This window comes from Rhinolophus hipposideros, assembly GCF_964194185.1.
Source record: "Rhinolophus hipposideros genome assembly, chromosome: 24".
NCBI lineage: Eukaryota > Metazoa > Chordata > Mammalia > Chiroptera > Rhinolophidae > Rhinolophus > Rhinolophus hipposideros.
In genome coordinates, this window is record NC_138070.1 from 38,733,124 (window position 1) to 38,756,848 (window position 23,725).

The 23,725-nt window shown below is 44.2% G+C and overlaps 1 protein-coding gene across 7 annotated transcripts in view; it reads right to left on the reverse strand.

Moving 5' to 3' along the window:
* GRIK4 (glutamate ionotropic receptor kainate type subunit 4) overlaps positions 1-23,725 on the reverse strand; it is a 463,707-nt gene that overhangs the window by 127,194 nt on the left and 312,788 nt on the right. For 6 of the 7 annotated variants that reach the window (XR_013992485.1, XM_081037048.1, XM_081037049.1 and 3 more), the window contains one exon: positions 754-861. The exons of the other annotated variant lie outside the window; for it this stretch is intronic. Coding sequence is in view for 5 of the 6 variants with exons in the window: in XM_081037048.1 (XP_080893174.1) it covers positions 754-861 (108 nt within the window). In the remaining variant the exon portion in view is untranslated. The remainder of the gene's footprint in view (positions 1-753; positions 862-23,725) is intronic. 7 annotated transcript variants of the gene reach the window in all.

Sequence of the window (23,725 nt, forward strand, 5' to 3'; positions counted from 1 at the left end):
GGCTGGGGGAGAGGAACAAACTAATTATTGCTTAATACATGCAGTTGATTTAATTGACAAATCTTTTAAAACATGAGATCTTCAGGAAGGAAGAATATCCTGGCTATGAATGCACCTGGCTGATGTCATCTACTGAATGATAACCTCTTTGAGGATAGACACTGAGTCTTATTCATCTTGGTGTCTCCAGGAATGAGCACAGTGCCTGGCACATGGGGAGAAGGGCTTGGTAATTTTTGAAGAAAACGAAATCAAATAAGAAAGGCAGATTGGTCCCTGGCTCTATGGATTGAGAACTCTATGCTCACCAGCTGGAAATGAAGAAATAGGCCATGAAAACCCACTGAAAGTCAGAGGTCTACTGCAGGGGACCACTTTATACATGGTAGGCACCAAGCAAGGTAGGCTGTTGGGGAAGAAGAGGGGGCCATCCTGGTGGACTTCTCCCACCTGTGCCATAAGGTCCCCTTCCACTGCCATGCACAGCTTCCCTGTCAGGGTGTCCCTGGAAGAGGCACCCACAAACTGTGGTGTCTCTCCACCCCATCCCTCTTCCCCAGCTGCTTTGGAACTCATCTAATATCATTTCCATATGAAACAGCAACTTGATTTTAAATACATTGCTATATATTGGCCTCAGTGCTGTGATTACAGCTCCCATCTTCTGTTCACTGGGAAGCCTATGAGTAGCCTGGAACTGGGGGAGGCACCCGGGGGAGCTACAGCTGGGAGGCCAGGAAGCACCCTGCTTACCAGGATAGTGGTGACAACCAGGGTGGTATTGAAGAGACTGTCGGATATGTTGGAGGCGTAGAGGCGGCTGTCCATGCTGAGGCCGTCCGCCACGTGCCACTGGCCAATCTGAGGAGACCAAGGAGAAAGGACTGGGAAGAAATGGGGGAAGGAGGAGGCTGGGGAGCTGGGCTGCTGATATCGTGCCTTTTTCCAGGGCTGGAAGGAGCTGCCTCTCGTTGGACTGCATGTCAGCCATAGAAACAGGGAGGGGTAAGGCCTATGGAGCAAAGAGGCTGACCTGGGGCAGGGGTACTGTTACATAGGGTTAGGGGGGGCTTAAGGCAATGTGGGAATACCTGTGAGAGGAAGGCAAGAAAGGGGTAAAGACTTAGGAGAGGTGGAAGAGAAAAATAAATCAGGAATGGAATGGAGTTCAGGGAGTTCTCTCCCACAAAAGGGGATGGAACGGGTGGAATCACATTATCTTGAGTCAGGAATGAGTTCTTCTGCTTTAGCCTGCCTTCAATCAGTCTGATTATCTAAATAAGAATCAGGATGGTATACTAGAGAGGATTGGCATATATTATGCCCTTCATAAATGTTTGAATGGGTCAATGAATGCGTAAACCAGAAGAGGAAAACGACCCAGGTTCTAGTCCTAGTTGATTTGCTTACTAGCTGTGAGAGCTTAGGTAAGTGACTTAAGTCTTTCTGAGTCTCAGTTTCTCTGTCTGTAAGTGGGGATGGTAATGTCTGCCTTGCCTTCTTCTCAGAGCCAACTGAGATCATGGATGTGCCACTTTGGGGTTACATTATTCAGCCAGACTCAGGAGCATGGATCTCAACTGCCTTAACCCCAGAAAAGTTACTGAACCTCTGTGAGCATGTTTCCTCATCTATAAAATGGGAACAATGAGAGAAACTTCAGGTGGTAGTAAGACTGTATTTGACCTGACATTCAATAAATGTTATTTTCCTTCCTCTTCCCCATCATCTTAACTTCTAGGGGAAAAAAAATAATTCTACAACTTAGTCCCCCATTCTAGAAAATCACCTAAACCTAAACTCAACAGCATTAGGTTTTTAGATGGTTTGTTTTCCCAGTGGAACCCTTTTTATAAATGTGTGTGTGTGTGTGTGTGTGTGAGAGAGAGAGAGAGAGAGAGAGAGAGAGAGAGAGAGAGAGAGAGACACCAATATATTTCTACTAGCTGGAGCCTCTGGCAAACCATTTCTGTTGCTGAGTGTTTGAGGTGGGCAGCCAAGGGAGACGGCTGACAGTTGGCTAGAAACCCAATGAAATGCACACATTTGCTTCTGCCAAGCATTTCTGGGCATCAGCAGCAGCTTTCCTGGAAAACCCTCATAAGTTCCATGGGTGCCATGTGGCTCTAGTCACCAGAGTTGGGCTCTGGGTTCCTCTTGTGGAAGCGCCAACATTAATAAAGACATGTCTCACCCTTGGCCCCTACCTCCACCCCATGGAGTCAGTGGTTTGAGGATTACAGGGAGCAGGAATCATCTCCCTGATGTCATGGTCTGGAGCTCGAAGAGGGGCGGGCCAAATTAGGACCACCTTGGGCCATCAGCTGGGACTTCTTGCAGGCCACCAGTTCCAGGCAGTCTCTATAGTGCTACTTTCATCTGCCAAAGAGGAAATGGCCAAAAACTCCTTTCCAAGCCTCTGTGAGGATGCCACCTGGAGAATGGTGGGCAGCTTTCCCCATCTCTGCAAGGGTCCTGTACACGCTCATGTTCTCTTTTTAGTTTACAAGCAGTATTTCACACATCCACAAAGGAAGCCCCATTTTTCAGATAAAGAAACTGGCACCAAAATAAAAGACCCAACTTTCCCAAGGTCACCCTGCCCATTGTTGAAAGACTTGAGCTTTAACCCTTGTGCCCTTAGTCCCAGATGACCCTTCCTAAGGAAGCCTTCATGGCCATCCTGTCTGGCTCCTCCAGTGTTGTTTACCTGTCTATCTCCCCACTAGCCTGGATGGGGCTGGCCTATTTATTCTTGCACTCAGCACCTTGTTGAGGGACTGGTACTTGGAAGGAGGGGGAATTCATCATTTCACACTGGCAGGTTGCTGCTGTCAGTGGGCCTGGGACAGAAGGCAGGTGAACCTTTCTCTGGCCCTCTGGAGTGTCTATTGTCTCTCAAAGAGGTCAGCCAGGTCAGGTTATGGCTGAGCTTTCCCCACCTCCTCTCTCTCTGCAGGGGAAGGAGGTTGGGAGGATGAGGGATGAGCTGCTGGATTTTTCAACTGAAAGGGGAAAGGAGAACAATAGTTACTGGACATCTGTTGTGCTGGTTGTGCCTCAGTTCAATCATCTCTGAATTCTCCCACGAACCTTATAGAATTATAATGGGATTTTGTTGTTGTTGTTGTTTTCAATAATTTTTTAAGCTTGGGAACTCAGTGTGATCTTTCATTGTTCTGTGTCACCGCGGTGCATTGCAATTGAGGTGTTAGAGGGAATTCTGTTTACTCAGAAGTTGTGGCCATATATCTTTTTTTAATTTATTTTTTTTTTAAATTATATTGGGGAACAATATATTGGCCCATCAGCTCCAAGTCAAGTTGTTGTCCTTTAATCTAGTCGTGGAGGGCGCAGCTCAGCTCCAAGTCCAGTCGCTGTTTTCAGTCTTTAGTTGCAGGGGCGCAGCCCACCATCCCATGTGGGAATTGAACCGGCAACTTTATTTATCAAGTTGAGACCTTGAACTCTAACCAACTGAGCCATCTGGCCCTCCAGCGACAGCTCATTGTCTTCAACATAGTTATGGAGGGTGCAGCTCACTTGCCCATGTGGGAATCAAACTGGCAATCCTGTTGTTAAGAGCTCGCACTCTAACCAACTGAGCCATCCAGCTGCCCCAGTTATGGCGTTTTTATTTTATTTATGAGGCTCACAGAGATTTAATGGTTTGCCTAAGGTCACCTAGTTAGTAGGTATGGCATGAGTTTTAACCCAGAGCTGTCTGACTCCTAAATCCAATGTCTTTCCTATCTTTGTTGCTGTCTCTTGGGTGGGGGACACACATATGCCCCTCCATGGAAGCAAGCCTGGCTAACCAGAGAAAGGCCTGAAGGGGTCTCAGCCATCCAGCAGGATGAAATGACTGTCCACAAAGTCAGGTGAAATGACTGTCCTTTCAGAGGCTCAGTTTCCTTGTCTTCAAAATGGCAAGAATTGGCTCCCAACGGTCTCCTAAGGTGGGAAGAGCCAGATTTGGATAGAAGGCATAAAGAGCAATTGGGCTGGATGTCAGCATTTGGATATTTGGGATAGGATTGAACTTCTTAGGGCACTATCTATCACTCTAAATTTGCATTTCACACCAACAGGGCCAGCAAGACCTCAGCCCCATCCCAAACCACTTCCCATTTCACTGTTCTCAGGGGACCCAATCCTCACTAATTGCCTGCCACAGCCCCAGACTACCTGGTTTTACCTGGGCCATGAGATAGCCTCTTACAGAAGCCAGGAATAAAAATGATTTACCCAGAGCCAGATCCAACAGCCTGAGCAATTCACCCCCCAACCTAATACCTCTGGGGACATAGCAAAGAGACTAATTAGCCCCTAAGCTTCAACCAGGAAATGAATTTCCCACCCACCCTCCTATTAGCCCCCAAGAAATTAATAAACTCATCAGATCCAACAAAGTGGCTTGGCAGCTATCACCCAGTGCAATCTAATTGCTGAAAGGCAGTAGGAGGGAAAGTGAGAGACAGAGCCAGTCATCCTGTGGTACAAGGTAATTGCCCACTCACTGGGCACTTACCATGCCACACACATGCCAGGGGTGGGCAGGAGATATATCATCATTGACAATATATGGCTCTGCCCCAGCCAAATTCCCTTGTTCCACCCTGTTGACACCTGCCCCCCCAAAACCTCCTGCAGGAACAGCTGTTTTATAAGCCTCTTCTACACGCCCATAGTGTGGGCTTGATAATGCTTCAAACGATGTCTTCCCTTGGCCCTTTCCCTGTACTTCCTGTCTCTCCCACTAGCTCTGCCTTTCCATCCTTGCCCCAGAGGCCCTAGGAATTGCAGTGAAGGGAGAGAAGGGTATGGATTTAGACACCACCGCTAGAATATATAGCACCTTAACGCAGACAAGAAAAAGGCTGATGTGGCCCTGTGGGTGCATGCAGAGTACAGGCTGAATTTCAGCCTCTATTCACCCTTTAGCATTGCATAATTTGTACCATGAATGTAATAGTCCCAGAATTTGACAGAAGGTATAAAGAGTAATTGGGCCAGATATCAGCTTTTGAATATTTGAGATAGGGTTGAACTTCTTAGGGCTCTATTTATCACCCTAAACATGCATTTCACACCGACAGGGCCAGCAAGACCTCAGCCCCATCGCAACCCACTTCCCAGGAGGACCTGGGTATGACCTGGTTTCTCTGCTTATGAGCTATTTGACCTTGGGTAAATTACTTAATCCCTTTGAGCTTCAGTTTCCCTCCATCTATAAAATGGGGGTTGAAATTGTAGCTATTACCTCAGAAGATTAAACGAGATGCTGTACATGGAAAGTACTACTATGTAAGTACTTGTTAATTTAATTTGTAAATTGTAAGTACTTGTTAATTTATTTTAATTAAATAATGCCATTGTCTGAGACAGAAGGTGGGATCTCTTCTGTGCCTCATGAAGGGCTTTGCACTGTAGACCTTAGTTTATTAGGCAGATTAGACCAGTGCTCAAAGCTTGGTTCCTGGATCAGCAGTATCAGTGTTAGAAATGCAGATTCTCAGGTCCCATTCCACACTGACTAAATCAGAAACTCTAGGAGTAGGACCCAGCAATATGTGTTGTAGCCAGAACTCCAGAGGATCTTGATACATGATGGGTTAGAGCATAGCAGGAAGAGTAACTCTGACAACAAAACATGGTGACACAGAAAGGCAAGGGTATAGAGATTAACAGTGTTTAGGTGCCTACCTGTGGTGAGCCAGAAAATGTTTAAAAACTGGCTCTCCAGGAAAAAAGGCCCTGATTCATAGCATCTGCCAATTTCTATGGTGAAAACACTCTCCCCCATGGCTGATTTCAAGCTACTAACCTGATGTCACCAAACAGAGGTAGGGAGAAAAGTGTCTAATGGGCTCTCACCACCTGGGCAAGGTGGCTCCCGCACACCACTGGCACCAGCCGTGTTCACACAGGCTCCATGCTGGAGTTTATGAACCCAAATCCCACTGCCAATCCCCTCAATTAGTAAGGAAAAATGAGGTCCACGTCAGTTCATCATTTACCCTAGTAACAGAGCTGGTAAGTGGAAAAAATAGGATTCAAAACAAGGCCTACATGTTCCTTAACTGGGATCACAACATTTAAAACAAATGTATTCTCCTCACTACAGATTTTTTAGAATAAACTACTGATGATACGAGTGCTTAGTCAAATATAAAAATTTAGGTACATATAACTGATAAGGGATATGTTTACACATGCACAGAAAGTATCACTTATGCAATAGCTCCAAAAGATATAGAATCCATATAAATTAGTAATAATCTTGCTCCTTTAACCACTAAAATTTTAGAGATTTTAACTATTTATTTGAAAATCTTATTTATTTTATTAATTTTTAAAATAAATAATTTATTGTAATTAATTATTTTGACAAATTCTCTGTAGGGGAATTATAATGTCCACTGTCCTCTTAAACTGAGTGAGCATGTTTACCTTTCCACACAGCGCCATCATGAGGAAGCCAGTAACTACGCTGTGCTGTGATATAGTACAGACCCTGGGTGACCGAAATGTGGAACAACCCACTTGCCTTAATTTCTGTGCTTTTATAAGTTAATCTGTCTACTTTTCATCATGTCTCTTCTCACTGTGACCTGTCACTTCTTGCTGCTGTCAAGATAGCTGTCTCTAAGGGCCCCTGCCTTTCCAGTAGCTGTGTTTAAGGCTCCTTGGTCAGCAACCAAGGTACCAAACTCGAAAAAAATGCTGCAAGAAAAACACAGGAAAGGCCTGATGGGGCCTCAGGGCTCTAGTGAATGGATCCATGACATCGATATGGGCCACCCACAGTAATTTGGAAAGGCGACTGGTGTACAATTGAATGAGTGTCAGAGACAGGCCTAGGTCTGCCATGTGACTCTGGGTCAGCATAAGCTAGCTGGTTTCTCCCTCAGCAACACCACGGGAAATGCTTATTCATGGGGCTGTGATCACAGGGGGTCCTCTGCTGCTTTCTGAAAGAGCTGATAGTGCACAACCTGGAGCCTGGAGACCCGTATTAGCATCTGGCACTGTGGCCACAGGGATGGGTGGCCCTGAGCAATTCAGTTAATTTCCGAGCCTTGCCCTTCCCTGGCCTCCATCCTAGTCCAAGTTCCCAATTAAGTTCCTTTGGACTAGAATTCATTCTGGGCTTCTCTTTGTTCTGTTCTTCACACAACAGCAGGCAGTCGTCTCTGAAATCTCAAATATGATCGCGTTAGCCCTGGCTTAAAACCCTTCAGTTCTTTCCCATGTTGGTTTAAGGATAGAGACCCAAATCCCTAACACAGCTTACAAGGCTCTGAGAGGCCTGGTCTCTACCCACTTTCCATGTTCATCTCACCTTACTTTTTCCAGCTTTATCTGTGCTCGAGTCACAAAAACTTGTATGAAGTACCCGAATCTTTGTGCATGCCATTCCCTGTCTGGAACTCTTTTCTGCATGACCTCCTGCCCCCGACATCCCAGCCCTCTCACCTAATTCATGGTGTGTCCTGTTTCAGGAAATACAATTTTCTTGGAACACAGCCACACTCATTCATTGATGTATTGTCTGTGACTGTGTTCATCTACAACAGTAGAGTTGCAAAGTCTAAATCTAGTAAAGATCTGAAACTTTAAAGAAGTTTCCCAAACCCTGGTCTAGTTTACATCTGTAAATCCTTCAGGCCTGTTTAAAAATCACTTCCTGCAGTAACTTTCCTTTTATCTACCAAAGTTAAACTTCTTCCACAACCCTACTCATATTCTTTGTGTTCAGAGCATTTATCTCAAGCTCACATTCATTAATGAGACCGTTACTCACTGCATGTCTTTCTTACTATGTTGCTGAGGAAGAGCCCTCTGCTGTTACCTGACATGCGTGGTCTTGCCCAGAGTAGCCCCACATGCCTCTCGCTCACAGCCCTCTCACTCCCACGTAGGCTCACTCAGGTTGTCATTTTGCCACCTTCTTCTCTCTCAGATAGGTAAAAATGAATTCATTTTTGAAGCCCTGAGGGATTCCCTCACATCCTTGCCTGCATCTATAGGTGTGTACGTGGCTCTATTACATTTAATATTTTATGCACATTTAGATGATTGTTCTTTGTACTCAGCCCTGCCAGGATCCAGCTTCTTCTAGATGACATAAGTCCAAGGCCAGGCAAGTCCTTCTGCTCCAGAGTCATAGTTCACAAACACTTACTGATTACCTCTACATGCTGGGCACTTAACCACGTGGCTTGCTGACATAAGTTTCCCTGATTCTGCATAACAACCCTGTTATTATTCCTACCTGAGAAATATAAGCACTTCAGACAGCATAATAATGCTTAACGGAGGTACTTCATACAACTTTTTGTTAATTGAATGAATGAACAAATGAATGAAATTCAGGCTCAGAGATGTTAAGCAACTTGCTGAGGATCAGTTAACAGAGTATTAAACCTGGACTTGAACTCGCGTTCTATTTGCTACTCTACCATTGGGTTGAGTTTAAGGCAGATGTAGGCCAACCTGGGCCTTCACATACACCTCTCTGATCACGCTGAACTTGTTTGTTGGTAAATGCAGCCCTGACAGAAGTCAGCTACAAGAGCCTACAAGAGTGATCCTGGCCAAGGCCCAGGGTGCTTAGGGGCTTGGTTCAAGGGATGCAGCAGGAGCACCAGAAGACCCATATTTTCTTTCCTCCTCTGCCATGCAAAAGCTGTGTGACCTTGGATGAGTCACTTAACCTCTTCCTTATCTGTAAAATGGAAATAAATGAGCCTTTCTGCTCATAGTATGGAACTGCTGCTGATAATCAACTGAGATGTGACTCCATCTTAAAGCTGATCCACTGTCTTGACATCTGGGTGAACCCAGAACCTTAACCTCCTCCCCTTCCCCTGGGAAAGCTCTGGAATATGTACACAGAGCTCTGGGCACATATCACAAGACTCCCATTAATTTTCTCTCCATGGGAGGTGCCTCCTTTGTTTCTCTTACCTCACCCTGGCACCAAAGCCCCCCAGCCTCTGATCCCTTTGATCATCCACACATTCTCACTGCTTTTAGCTATAAAACAGAGTCAGGGTTCAGGGGTGAAAGGTGTGGGGATGCATTAGTCTTGCTGCTGCCTGAGACCACTTTCTGCGAATTCCCTATTAAGTTCTTTAAGCCAACAAGTTGGACTTGTCTGCCTTGTTCTTTGACCTCTTGGTCCTTCAGCATTTGGGGGCCACTTTGCATACATGGCCCTTTCACCAAACAAGGTGTACGATGACTTCTGAGTCATAATAAGCGATGGGAATGTAAGATAACAGTACTATTATCTGTCTTGTGGGAATGCAGCTAAGCGATTTAGCTTCCAGTTTCACCCTGCACTTGTTTGTGGCCTTGGGAAGTCAATTTTGCTGCTTATAAGGGTGGTCTTCTTTCCCTTTTCCCCTTATTGGGATGATCTGAGACCATCACAGATGTGACAAAAATTTAAAGGCCTATCCAAATGCAAGCTCTTTTTATTTCAGATCCTTGTTCTCTAGGGCCATCTAAAGTTGGACAAACAAGGGGATCAAAGACGGCAGAGTAGATAAATGCTGTGCTTGCCTCATCCTGTGACCACATCAAAATACTAATCAAATCATAGAACAATCAACCAGGAGGACCATCTGAAGTCTACTTGAACAGAAGTTATAACTAAGCATATAAAAAAGAAGCCACATCGAGACTGGTAGAAGGAGTGGAGATGCAAAACAGGCTGGCGCTAAAACCTCCATGCAGCAGATAAAAATTGGGAGGGATATCTCTGCCACAGAGGTTTCCCACAGAAGAGCAAGGGACTCCAGTCTCACACAAGGATCCCCAGCAAGGAGTACTGTTACCAGAAAGAGAAGTCCCTACAACATCTGGCTGTGAAAAACAGTGATTATTTCTACCATCTGGGTGGGATGGAAGCCTGTGAGAGACCCAGACATCCTCTTAAAGGGCCCACACAAACTTGCTCGTAGGCACTCACCTTGGGCTCTGGCGGAAGGACAGTGACTTGGGGGGTGTCAGAGACATACAGGGAAAGACTGAGTTGTGTGGCTTAGGGTGAGGACTGGAGGGACAGTTGCCATTTTCCATGTGTGAGGTCTTCCTCCCATGTAGCCAGCAGGCAGGTGCCATATTTCCTGTGTTGAGTCCTCCCCGATACCCATTACCAAATCTGAATCTGAACTGGAGCTCCACTTGCTCCACCCTAGTGACTCCCTAGGACTCTAACCCATCCAACTCTATAAGGCATGAGGCTTTGTCAACAACTTAACCTTATAGGAGTTGACAGCTGGGAGCAGGCCTTGGAGTGTCCTGGCTTTTCACAGAGCTACCCCAGACCCGGTACTGGTGACAGCAATCCTCAGTTTATAGCATGGTCTCTCCCACACTCCATAGGTTCAGCACAGGCAGCAACCAACTGTGGATTGTATTGTAGCTCCTATGAGATAGTCCCCAACTGGCCAAAGACAGTGGCTGACCTGAGCCCCTCCCAAGAGGCCCCAGAACCAACATACTTGAAGGTTGGCTTCAGACCACAGCAGAGCACCACCCAATTAACCCCAAAGTAGCACACATAAAGGACGGTCTCAACAGGCACCAGAGTCTGCCTGGGTGGACCTGATCCATGTGGTAAAACCCCTGTGCAGAAGCCCATAAGCTGTGGATATGGCCAAACCCCACAGTTAGTCAGCGTGAGTGTCAATACCACCTACTGATGTGGCAATAGCAATCGAGGCTCAAATATAACAGGAGGGCACATGCAACCCACACAAGGGACCCTCCCGGAGCACCCAGTGCAGGTGACCAGGGAGACTGTGCCACTGGGCCCCACAGGGCACCTACTACATAAGGCCACCTGGCAAGACTTGGAGACATAGCAGATCTACCTAATACATAGAAACAAACACAGAGAGGCAGCCAAAATGAGGAAACAAAGAAATACATCCCAAATGAAAGAACAGGAGAAAACTCCAGAAAAAGAACTAAACAAAATGGAGGCAATCAACCTACCAGAGACAGAGTTCAAAATACTTGTTTTAAGGATGCTCAAAAAACTCAGTGAAACTTCAACACAGAGATAGCAAGCATAAAAAAGGATGTAGAAACCATGAAAAAGAACCAGTCAGAAGTGAGAAGTACAATAATTGAAATGAAGAATGCATCAGAAGGAATCACTAGCAGACTAGATGAAGCAGAGGACTGAATCAGCGATTTGGAAGACAAGGTAGCATAAAACATCCAATTGGAGCAGTGAAAGGAAAAAAGAATTTGAAAACATGAGGATAGTTTAAGAGACCTCTGGGACAACATGAAGTATAACAACATTCACATCATAGAGGTACCAGAAGAAGAGAAGAGAAAGCAGGGTTTAAGAACGTATTTGAAGAAATAATGATGGATAACTTTCCTAACATGGCAAAGGAAATAGACATACAAACCCAGGATATGCAGAGAGTCCCAAACAAGAGGAACCCAAACAGGCCCACACCAAGACATTATAATTAAAATGGCAAAGGTTAAAGACAAAGAGATTCCTAAAAGCAGCAGGAAAAAGGCAACTAGTAACTTCTAAGGGAGCTCCCATAAGACTGTCAGCTGATTTCTCAACAGAAACTTTGTAGCCCAGAAGGGACTGGCACAAAATATTCCATGTGATGTAAAGCAAGGATCTGCAATCAAGACTACTGTACTCAGCAAGGCCATCGTTTAAAATTGAAGGACAGAAAAGGCAAGAGAAAGCTAAAGGCGTTCATCAGCACCAAACCAGTAGGTCAAGGAAAGCTGCAGGGACTTCTTTAAGACACACACACACACACACACACACACAAATCAAAACTATGAATAACAAATGTCAATAACTACATATCTATTAACAATTACTTTAAATATATAAATGGATTAAATGCTCCAATCAAAAACAGAGGGTGGCTGAATGGATAAGAAAACAAAGTCCTCATATATGCTACCTATCAGAGACTCACTTCAGATTGAAAGACACACGCAGACTGAAAGTAATGGAGTGGATAAAGACATTTCATAAAATGGAAATGGAAAAATAAAAATCTGGGTTAGCAATACTTATACCAGACAAAATAGACTTTCAAACAAAGGTTATAAAAAGAGACAAAGAAGGACCCAGTAATTCCACCTCTTCTTTGTATTTGTCCGAAGAAACCCAAAACACTACTTCAAGGGGACGTGTGTATTCCTATATTTATTACAGCATTACTTACAATATTCAAGATGTGAAGAGAGCCTGGGTGTCCATCGATGAATGAATAGATACAGAAGAGGTGGTACATATATACAACGAAATATAGCTCTGCCATGGAAGGGAATGGGTTCTTGCCATCTGTGGTGGCATGAATGATATTGGAGGGTATTGTGCTGAGTGTCATATATCAGACAGAGAAAGACAGAAGCAGTGTGATTTCACCTATATGTGGAATCTAAAGAACAAAATAAATAACCAACAGAAATGCACTCATAGCTACAGAGAACATTTTGATGATTGCCAGATGTAGGGAAGATGTTGAGGAAAATTTACCTTCATTTGTATATTAGCGTTTGTCTGTTAGTGCATGTGGGGTTCCCTCCGGTGAGAGACTGAAAGTGAGGTATTGGTTAGCTTAGGGTTAAAAGAAGTCTGTGCTGTGATTAGGAGTTGAGTAAATTCCTCCTTTGATCTCATTCTTCTGAGTAGGGGAGATACAAGATGATGTTTTCTGTCTGTTTTGCCTGCATCAGCAGACGAAGTGAAGAAGTAACTAAGTTACATCAGGATGACGTGACAGGCACGTTGCCAGGCTTTAGAAGACTTTGGACCAATTGTCCCAAGCAGGCACAGTAGATGTTGTTTGTCCAGATGAACTAGCCCTTCATCTGGATAAGCAATATTTTTATCATTGACTGCTGGGCCCTCCCGGAACTGGCCATTCCCAGAGGGAGAGGCAGGAACAAGAAACTTGGCTCTAAGGTACATCTGAGAAAATGTATAAGACAGACCTCAGTTGGCAGTGTAAGTTTTCATCATTTGGTCATTTGTCATTGGTGATTCTTCATCATTCTAACATTTTGAAGACTTCCAGCAACATGCAGCTTACAGCACCAGGGGATGTCCTGACTTCCCAGCAGCGGACCTGGTTAGGTCTGGCTGGTTCCCCACCTCTCCACTGTTGTTCCCCATGGTTAGCCTTCTTGAGAACTTGTCAGCATTTTGAAAACTTACATGCAGCTTGCAGTTTACAACATCAGAAAACGTCCTAACTTCTAACAACAACAACAACAGCAACAACAACGCCAACAGCAGCAGCATTCTTGGGACCTAACAGGCAGCGGTGTGGGAGATGCCTGGGTTTCTCTAATCTACAGGCCTGACAAGGTTTTGATTTATGACATTTCCAGTACTGTTCTCTCCCGGTTTGGTGAGCTTTTGGCATCTACTGTAATAGTTACTATTCTATAGAGCTTATTACTGCTTTTAGATAGCCTTACTGATGTTATTTGTGTATTTAGCCAAGTGATTTTTGATCAATAGTAAACATATGTTGAGATCTTGTATACGTACTCCTTTGACATGACATTGGTATCAATTGTTCAGTCTTAACCACCTTTACTTTCTGTCATTAGCACATTCTATTAATTGCCTTTGTCTTTTACTACTGCATATTGCTAAATAAATTAATTAGCCCCTTTCTTACATGTGTTTCCCCCCCTTTTTTTCCCCCCACTAGTCATTACACCAGATGGGGGCGGGTGAGGGGATGGATGAAAAATGGGAAAGGATTAAGAAGTGCAAATTGGTTTGTTACACAGTAGTCATGGGGATGCATAAGGAATATAGTCAATAATATCGTAATAACTATGTATGGTATCAGATGGGCACTAGACTAGTCAGAGGATCACTTCTTAAATTATACAAGTGTCTAACCACTATGCTGTACACCCGAAATTAATATAAAATAATATTGAATGTTAACTGTAGTTGAACAATTCTAAAAGGCAGGACATGATGAAGGGGAAAAAGAGGTTCAAATTTCCAGGTATAACACAAATAAGTCATGGGGATGTGAGGTACAGCATGGGGAATATAGTCAATAACATTGTGATAGCGTGGGACGGTTGCTGGACTTATCATGGTGAGCACTTCTTTAGGTAGATAAATGTAGAACAATTATGGTCTACACCTGAAACGGATACAATGTTGTATGTTTGCTACATTTTTAAATAAAAATCTTTAAAAAAATAAAGTTGGACAACCAACAACCAACTCATTTTTTTTTTTTTTAAACCTCAGTCTCAGGTTCAAAGTGGAAATCCTTGTTAGGAAGGAAGGGTGCATATAATATGTTAGTCACCTCAAGTACACAGAACTAACTTTGACATATATGCAGTGACAGTCAGGTATAAAACACTATGGCCAGAGACCCCAGGAAATGAAGATTGAGCTATATAGTTTCACAGTCTGTACCTTGACATAAGACTAGCTAAAAAGGCATGTAATGTAAGCCTCCATGATGATCACCCCGGCAGGATATTTATTGAATTTACATCCAATATCTCCAATCATAGAAATTTAGTTTACATGGCTGACTGGGTTATGAGTAAGGGCCCAACTGAGTGCCTGAGGAGGTGATTTGAGGAAAAAAGGGAGCTGCTGATGTTGGCTAGCTAAAGACCTCATTCTCTTAGCCAAAATATTCCCTTAGTACAAAATATGGGCTTGCATGCAGAATGCTGTGAACATTTTTGATCGAAGAACGACGACTTTGGCAAATGCCAAAGGTGAGAGATCAAAAACAAGCCCAGGGAAAGCTGGGAAGACTCTTTAACAAATGTATTCTGCCGGGGCTTATTAAGCCTTCAACTCAGTTGGTCTAAGACAGTGTTTTGTTCAACTGTGGTTGCAACCCATTAGTGGGTTATGAAATCAATTTAGTGCATTCAGACCTGCATTTTTAAAATGAAACTCATATTAAGAGTAGATCAGAGTACAACACGCATAGCAGGGAAACTACTGTTTCATAAATTTTGGGTTTAATTATCATAGCATAGTGATTATATGTGTCCTGGATTGTAACCTAAATGCAAGTCATGCTCAAAAAGTATGAAAGTGCCTGGAATAAGGATTTGGACACTTTACCTGCTCACAACTATATAACAGCCCCTAACAGAGTATCTGGAATATAACTGATACTCAATAAATACATTTTGGCATCAATGAACTTCTAGTCCTAGTCTCTTGTTGTAACTAAAGGACTAACTGTAATAAAATTACACAGGCTAATACTTTTGAACATTTCTGTGTGTTACATTTGTTATCTCACTTAATTTTCCCACCCACTCTGCAAGGAGGTTATTGCTGTCATCCCTGTTTTATAGATTAGAAAACAGGCTCGGGGAGGTTAGGTTTCTTATCCAAATTTCCATTGTTAATGCAGATTCAAACATACTGCCCCTAAGATATTAATTTTATTGGACTACAGATATGTAGTTGAACATTTAGTAAACAATTGAATTGTTATTCTTTACCATTGGTATTTGCCCTAAGTGACTCTGCTTGAGTGTCCATACGCCAGAAGTCAGCCTTTGCTTTTCCTTGCCTTTGATTCTGACGTATGTATGTTGAAGAGGATATTTAAATAAAGCATGAGGAAGAGGATAGTGGGTACAGTGGAAAAAGTTAAGCATCGGGGGTTCTAGTTTCTGGACCTGGCTCTGCTATCAACCAGCTCTGGTCTGAGTCCCATATCAGACTAATCATGCTCCCATTCACCCAGGGATGCCCAGCCATCCATTAAGCTATGGTCAGAATGTCACCCTGTGGGGAGGCCCTTCCCAACCCTTCTGTCTCAGTTAAGTACCCCATCACAGGAACTTAAGCATAATGTCTTAGAACTACCCCTTTGTAGCACTCATCACACTTGTAATCATATAATTATTCAGGTAATTATTTGTTTCAAGCTCATCTCCTCCACTGGACAATACATTCCACAAGTGGTAAGACTCTGTCTTGTTCCGCATCATAGACCCAATGCCTAGAACAGCACCGCTGCTTAGTCATATTTAGTGATTACGTTAATAAATTCTCCTTATGAAGCACCCATTATAGGCCAGGCACTGTACTGGGTGCCTCCAGCTCTCAGTACAGTGCCTGGCCTGTAATAGGTGCTCCATAAATGTCTGCTGAATTGCATTATGAAATTCTTTTAGGCAAGTAACTTCTTTTTAGTCTTCAGTTACCTTTCCTATAAAAGAAGGATATAGTCTAGCCCCTTCCGGCTCAAACACGAATTCCTAAAATTGCAGGGTATATTTATAATGTGGTATGGTTTTTCAAAATGCCTTAGGGCAGAGACTGGGAGAGATAGGCCTGAGAGGGGCAACATGAGGAGGCATCAGACAGGTGACTGTAGGGACAGGAAAGAGAGCACTGGAAGCATGCCTACCCAGACATGGAGATGAAGCAAGTGGCTACTCACAAGAGAGATTTGACAAGGGCTCTCTCCCACCTGCCACGAAACAGTTCTCTCTGAGTCTTATGGTTGATGTCTGGCATTCCTCCACTAGAGAACCTGGTTTTGGAGCTAAGACATTGTGCTTGGTTAATGTGGAAATAAATCTAAAAGAAGTGTTCTTCTTAGTTGCACACAACCATTTACAAAGGCATGAGAGTTTCAGTGCAAGGAAAGAGACTGTTTCCTACTCATACCACACCGGAAATATGGATATTGCTCCAAGCCCCACTCTTTAAGTGGAGCACCAATAAACTAAAGTGTCTTCCAACAATACTGACCAGGAAGGTAGAGATTGAAATTACATTATAGGAGGAAAAAGTACAGGCAGTCATGGGAAGGATGGAAAAATGTATGGGGACCTAACAAACAGAACTAAGGACAAAAGGCAGATGCTTCAAAAAGAAAGAATTGTGCCCAATATAGACAGGAAAGCTTTCTAACACAGAAAGCTTTCCAAGATGAAATATGCTGTCCCCATATGTAGTGAGGTCCCCAACACTGGAGATATTTACAAACAGACTCTATTTCAGAGAAAGTGGTATTTGCAAGAATCCAAGCATTTGAGTTGGGCAGTGGTCTAGAGGGCCTTTATCATGCCTTTTGGCCCCAGGAGTGCAGGATCTAGATTCTACTTTGACATCAGGGGAACCAAGAGGAAGTCCAGGGCATCAAGGACAGATGAGCTCCCTGGACATTGAAAGAAGACAAGAGAGGAGGGGTAGCAAATGCAGAGAGAAAACGCCACTTTTCAGCTACTGAAGAAAATGTCCGCTACTCATAACTTTGTTCATTCCTGGTCTTCTCTCCTGGCTGAATCTCATTACAGTTGATTCTCGACTTTCACTGTAGTTCTGGTCTATAAAGTTTCCACAAATACTGAATTAGGAAATACTGAACCATTTCTCTTAAGGGAAAAACAGGGTTAGGTTCCTATGAGGACTCTGTTCACATTTTCGTCAACAAATCAATATATAACCTCATTGTATGTGTTGCTGCTTACAGACACACCTTATTTAATCTATTTTGTTGATTCACTAATATTGAGCAACAGCACTATAACTCATGCCTTGAATGATGCTTTTCTAACATCTGTATTGTCTCTATAAGGCACGTCACAGTGTTCCTGTACTTAGGAACAATAGACAGCACTTCAGCCTAAGCTTGGGGGTCATTTTAAAAAGCAAAATCAATAAGAAAAAAAAAAAGAAAAGAAAGACATGACACTAAATAGACCACGAAAAAGACACTTGTTGGCAGTATGAGAGCTGAGACAAGAAGGCAGAATGTCACCTTGGTCCACCTTGGCTGGGAAAGCACCCTCTGCAGACTCAATTTTTTCACTGCTCTGCACATGTCTAAGAAAGTGCCATGAGTACTGATTTGGGGGTTATAAAAGAGATTTTAGTGAATAGACAAATTGTCAAGTATGGAACCCGCAGATAATAAGGATCAATTGTACTCTGTGCTTGAATGTTTGTCTTTGCCAAGATGTGCCCGGACTTCCATCCTGAATCCCCAACCTCTGGGATGTGAAGTGGAATTCGGTGTAGCCTTCACCACACCCCTTGCCAAAAGAACAAACCTACAGTGGCTGTTTCCAGGGATTCTAGTGACAGGGAAATATTGTCTAGGGTAGTACTGCTGCCAGTTCACCCCTGTCAGCTCTGATTACATATGCCACCACCAGTGGTGCTCTCAGGGATTTAATGGACTCTCCAAGTAGCTCAGGGTTTCAGAAGTTAAATTTCCCTGAGTGAAGATGCTCATATCACCTCTCTTTTTGAACAGAAATACTGATTTCAATAATTTCTTTCACCTGTATCTCAACTTTCTGTTTTTCACATGTTTGGTCAAAAATCGCACAGACTCTCTCCTAAATATTTTGGGGGTTCATCAAACTGTTCGGATGAGTTCACGGCAGAGACTGTAAGTATAAAGACTTAGCTGCACACCTCTCTCACCTCCCAGAAGAAATTTCGAATTAGCTGCTGAGGAGAGAATTTATCAGAGATCTCAGACATGCTCAAGATTTTTCATCTTACAAGAAAATTACTGCCAATGAATGTGACACAGTCAGCACATAGAGAGTGCCTGGTTTCAGTTGTCAAACTCGCCAGTAAAGGAGTATATTGGGAAAGCAGTTGTACTAATAACACAACTTTGAGCTTTGAGCAGCAGATGCCAATTAAATTAATGGTTTTAATGAAGCATCTGGGCTGAAGGAAGCTGGTCACTCACTGTCCTTCAGGGAACAGTAGAATGCTGGAGGGCCAGGCAAGATGTACAGCTGGGCTTTCAGGGATGGGCTGAGAATCGTCCATCACTGCCCTTAGATGGGTGCATGCTTGCAGGTGAGAGACAGTGTGTGGTTGAGCCTCACTGTCCTCAGGGAAAATGGGGAGTTTTTAGTTGTGGGGTACCAGCACTCTTGTCAGGCAAAGCCTAGATGGGCTTTAGACTCTCCAGGAGTAGCCATGACTTCTGGTTCTTGTCTTCACACCTGTCCAGAGCCATTGCAAAGTGCAACTGGTGACACTGCCATTTTAGGGATGGAGGAAGAAGAGAGGCGGGGGGTGGGGGGAGAAGGCCGTAAGGAACCTGTCCTGAAGCAGGGAGGGGCTGGCTGAGAGAATTTATGTCCAGCAAGCATGGGTGGTCTTTGTAGGCCTCTTGCAGATGTCTCAGCCCTGCTTTGTCTTTCTCCATGCTCTGAACCAGCGAGATTCCAGGAATACTGCATGCAAAGATAGAGAAATACCTATATAGATAGACATCCTCCATGAAAGATGACAGAACTAAATTTTGCATAATATAGTAGAATCCTCAAATCACATCTACAAACAATATTTCACTTTGTTCTCACAATGATCTTATGATGCACATAAAACGTATTATAACTATTATCCCGATTTTATTGAAGAAGCAATTGAGGAACAGAATGCTAGGAACTGTGAGATCTGGGTCTTGGCCCTGCGTCTTTCCACTCCCCTCTGGTGCCTGACTGCACACTGCCCCTCTCACCTCCCTGGATTTTCTTCTCCGCATGGGCTGCCTGCCTCCTATCCCCACACCTCTGGCCTGTATCCTGCCCATGTCTCATCACACTTAACTGATGCAGGCTGCTTCAAGAGACAAGATTAGCAGCTCAGCCTCTTCCAGCTCTCCCAGGCATGAGCTGGCTGAAGAGGCACAGAAAGGAGTCCCTGAGAACTGGCAAACTTCCCCAAGCTGAGCTCAGGCAGGATGCATCGGGCATGTTACAAGAAATACATTTAAAACACAGCACTTTAAACCTTGCTCCTCTGCCCCAAAACAGCCCTATTTGAAAATTTAAGTAGCTCTAACTTGTTTGCAGGCTGATATGTGAATCAGCTTCTGTAGTTGGAGAATTTTCCATCAAAGCTGATAAGCAGGAAGTCCCTGTGCTTTGGGAGAAAGAATCCAATATACATAGTCCAGGGAGGCAGCAAGAGAGAAGGCCCTCACATTACACCCTTCCAAAGCCAACTCATCTGTCCCTTGTCTGTTGTCTTGGGGGTGGCCAGGTGAACCAGATGCTCTCACAGGAGGAGGTCCTTACTAGACTTTTAATTAACTAGAAGAGTATTGCTCTTAGAGAAAGGAAAGAAAATGGAAAGGAAAAAATGAATCAATGATTTGAGAAGCCTTCCACTCTAATTTTCAGATTCCTGTTGTCAGTGGGTAGGCTTGTCATGTGAAATCTCCCTTGAACAAACTGGGGAACAGTGACTTTTGAGAACTCTCATGACAAAAATCCGAGGTCCCCAGGGCTCTGGTGTCCTTGCCAGATGTGAGCTCATTAGGGCCAGAAAAGCTAGCTGGTCCTGTACATTTCCTGCATACTCCCCAAGCTCTGGTTATCTGGCTCACCCTTTCTCCAGGCCTATGCTGAGCCCCACTCTGTACTCAAGGAGTCCCCATCCCTGGAGTGACGACAGTGTGAGAACACTACAGTATAGGCAGGCACAGGGAACATATACACAGAACATCTGAAGACTTCCTGAGGAGAGGCTCTCTGAGCTGAGTTCTGGAGATGTGAGCATGAATTGTCAGGGGAGAAATGGGGGTGCGCAAGGAGACCTGTGCATTGGGGCACTGGCATGGGGAGTGAGACCACCTGGTGTGTCCTGTTCAAGGTCAACGTTATTTACCGTCACTGGGGCGGAGCGTCTGAGAGGGTATAGAGTAGGAGAGTAGGAGGAGGTTCAAAGGCAGAGTAGGCCCAGCACACGACAGCTATGCTGTACAACTGCCATCTCACCCTGAAAGCAAACCGGGGCCACCATGAGGTTTTAAGCCCATTAATGACACAGTCCTTTCTCTGGTGGGAAAGTTGGACTAGGTGACCTCTCCTTTAACTCTAACAATTTATGATATTCTATGAGACTTAGTCAACTATTTTAAACTCATGCCAATTCCCCTTCTCCCGGCTCCTTAATTAAAAGGAATAAATAAGTGACTTCTCCGTAACCTTCAAAGCTCCCACCCACCAAACCACCCATCTCTTTCTCCCCTCCTTCCACCCAAGAATCTGCTGTCTCAGAATTTTCTCATCAAAGGCAAATTCACTCCCATGACTCTCCCAAGGAAAGGCCCACCAAGCAGCCTCTCTAGCCTGTCCACTCTAATCCGGTCTGTCCCCCAGCCTGGGAGATGGCAGTTGAGGCTTTCAAGCAATTAGCTTACCCACACCCCCCGCCTACCCCAGCACTCTGAAACAGGTCCCGCAAAGGCAGCTTCAAAGAAAGGATCTGAATATTTATGGTAAACTCCTTCCTCAAATTGAAAACGTATGACAGCAGCAGTCATGACACTCTCAAAGCAGCTTCCCCCACTGGCAGCTTCCCCACTATCGAGGCCTTAATGGCTGTTCTCCTTAATGCAGCTGGGACCTGAGTGGTCACGGAGGGTGTTGGTAAGAGGGGCTGGAGAAGAGGGCATGGATGCAGGATGGGACCTCTCCACACAGAGAGTGATACCCTCCTCACTGTTCTCTAATGCCACATGCAGGCAGGCAATGGAAGCACAATCTCTCATCTGACAACGTGTTTTCAGGGTTTTGTGTTGTTCTTTGTTTTCTTTTGAAGGTATCTAGAGATGGGAATAGGAGGCGGTACCACCAGCAAGTCTGCTAAAATTGCCATCCAAGCAACAGAAGATGTTTCCTGGTGCTCCCAGCTGTAGAGGGCCATGAAAAGAAGAGTAGCTGTCTTTATGTCACTCAGGAGTGATGCCAAAGCAAGCTCTGTCAGGCAAGATGTCTGGACAGGAGATTAAAGAGAGGTAACCTATCCTGCCAGCAACTGGTGGAATCCGCAGGAACTGTAGGAAATTGGATCTGGATTCCCCGAAGCTTCTTGGAGGACACCAGATCCCTGAGATCTTGGTTTGCAAGGGGGACTCACAAAAGCCATCTCTCCCGTCCTCCTGCCTCTGGCTAGAACTCCGCATCCCAGAAAACTAGCCCCTTGGAAAGCTGAGTGTCAGCTTTGGAAAAAGGAATGTACCTACCAGTTCATAACCCATTTGGCCAGCTCTGCCAATCTCTCCATCTCCATAGCAACAGAGTTAAATGGATCAGAGGTCCAAGGAAAAGGTGGCTCAGGGCTGGTTTCTATGAAAAATTCATGTGAAAACAACCCTGTGTATTTGGAGAGGGGAGCAAGTGGAGAAATTAATTGACTCTAAGACCCAGAGTTCAGAATGAATAAAAAATCTGGAGACTAACTCCTGGAAGCAAGTTAATGTGGCAAATAGAAATTTAGTGTTTAGAGAGAGGAAGGTGACAGTCCCACAGTACTCTCTCAGCTCTGTGCCATTTGCCCAATCAGCAGCATGGTTTCCAATTTGGGACTCATGTTTTAATAGAGACCTAGACAAACCAAAAGGCATTAGTTGGGAGAGATTGGAAGCTCTGTTGTTGTACTGGGAAAAGCTATGGGGAAGAAAACAATTGGAGGGAAGAACAAGCTGAGCACTGCACAGTAACTGTTGGCTGCAATTGTTGCCTTTCCCGAAAGATGATGAGCTCTTAAAGGGACCATGATTCATTTACCTTGAATTCCCAGCCCTTGAAAGAGAGAAGGTACTCAAGATTTTCATGCTAAATTCCAGGAAGTTAAATCAAACTATTTTTAAATATTTGAAGAGCTGGTAAAAAACAGAAAGCAGAGTACTCTGGGTTGCTTCACAGGAGAGGACTAGGAGGCAGATTCTGAGCCAGTGCCTAGAAGATTTTGGAATATGTCCCTTGGGAGATGGTGAATTCCCCAGCCCGGGAAATACTCAAGGAGAGGTCGGATGGCTGTTTCTCTCAAGGGCACTGTGCAGAACATTCTTGCATTGGGTGGAAGATTTAGACTAGAGGCCTCAATGGTCTCCTCCAGCATGTTCTAGGGCCATGCTGCAAAATGGCAAGACCACAGATTTTGAAAAACTTGATCCAGACTCAGTTTCTAAGTCTGGAACTAACTAGCTGTATGGCTGTAGACACATTACTTTATCTCTCTGTTTTCAGTTTGTTTACCTTCAAGAATAGCCTTTATGCGTGTTTCATAAAAGATGAGACATTTTAAATACACATATATACCACCCAGCACAGCGCATCATGTAGGAGACACCCAATAAATGTTAGCTGTTCTTATTATTATGTACGTAGAGCCAGTTTTCTAGCTAACCACCGGCAAGCAGAAGGGAGTAACATGCAAATCTAGTTTCAATAATCCTTGGGTTTAGCCAGGCCAAATGTTGAATGCCATTTTCATTGCACAGAGAAGAAAAATCGCGGTGCCCCCATTGTGATATACAGTGCGCCAGTGGAAAACGCGAGATCTGCATCATTAGCTAAGGATGTCAAACCCTCCTTCCTCAGCCTTCCCTCTCCCACAGGCTTACTTAGAGCTTGTTAAGCCATTTCAGATGCTCAGACGAAAGGTGTACTCCTCTTATTATAGCCCTAACAGAGTCGCTTGAGGTTTGCTCAGAATCTCTGATCTTTAGACTCAGTTAAATGAAGGAAATTAAGGACTCTCTAATGTTGTGCTTCTTTTTTCCCCCCTTGCCTCTTTTAAATGTGATTTCTCCCAAATTATGAAGGGACATTATACTATTCCAGTACAACCCAGGATATCCTCTGGGGGACGGGAAGGGAGAACATAGGATGGGGGTGGGAGATCGCAAACGGG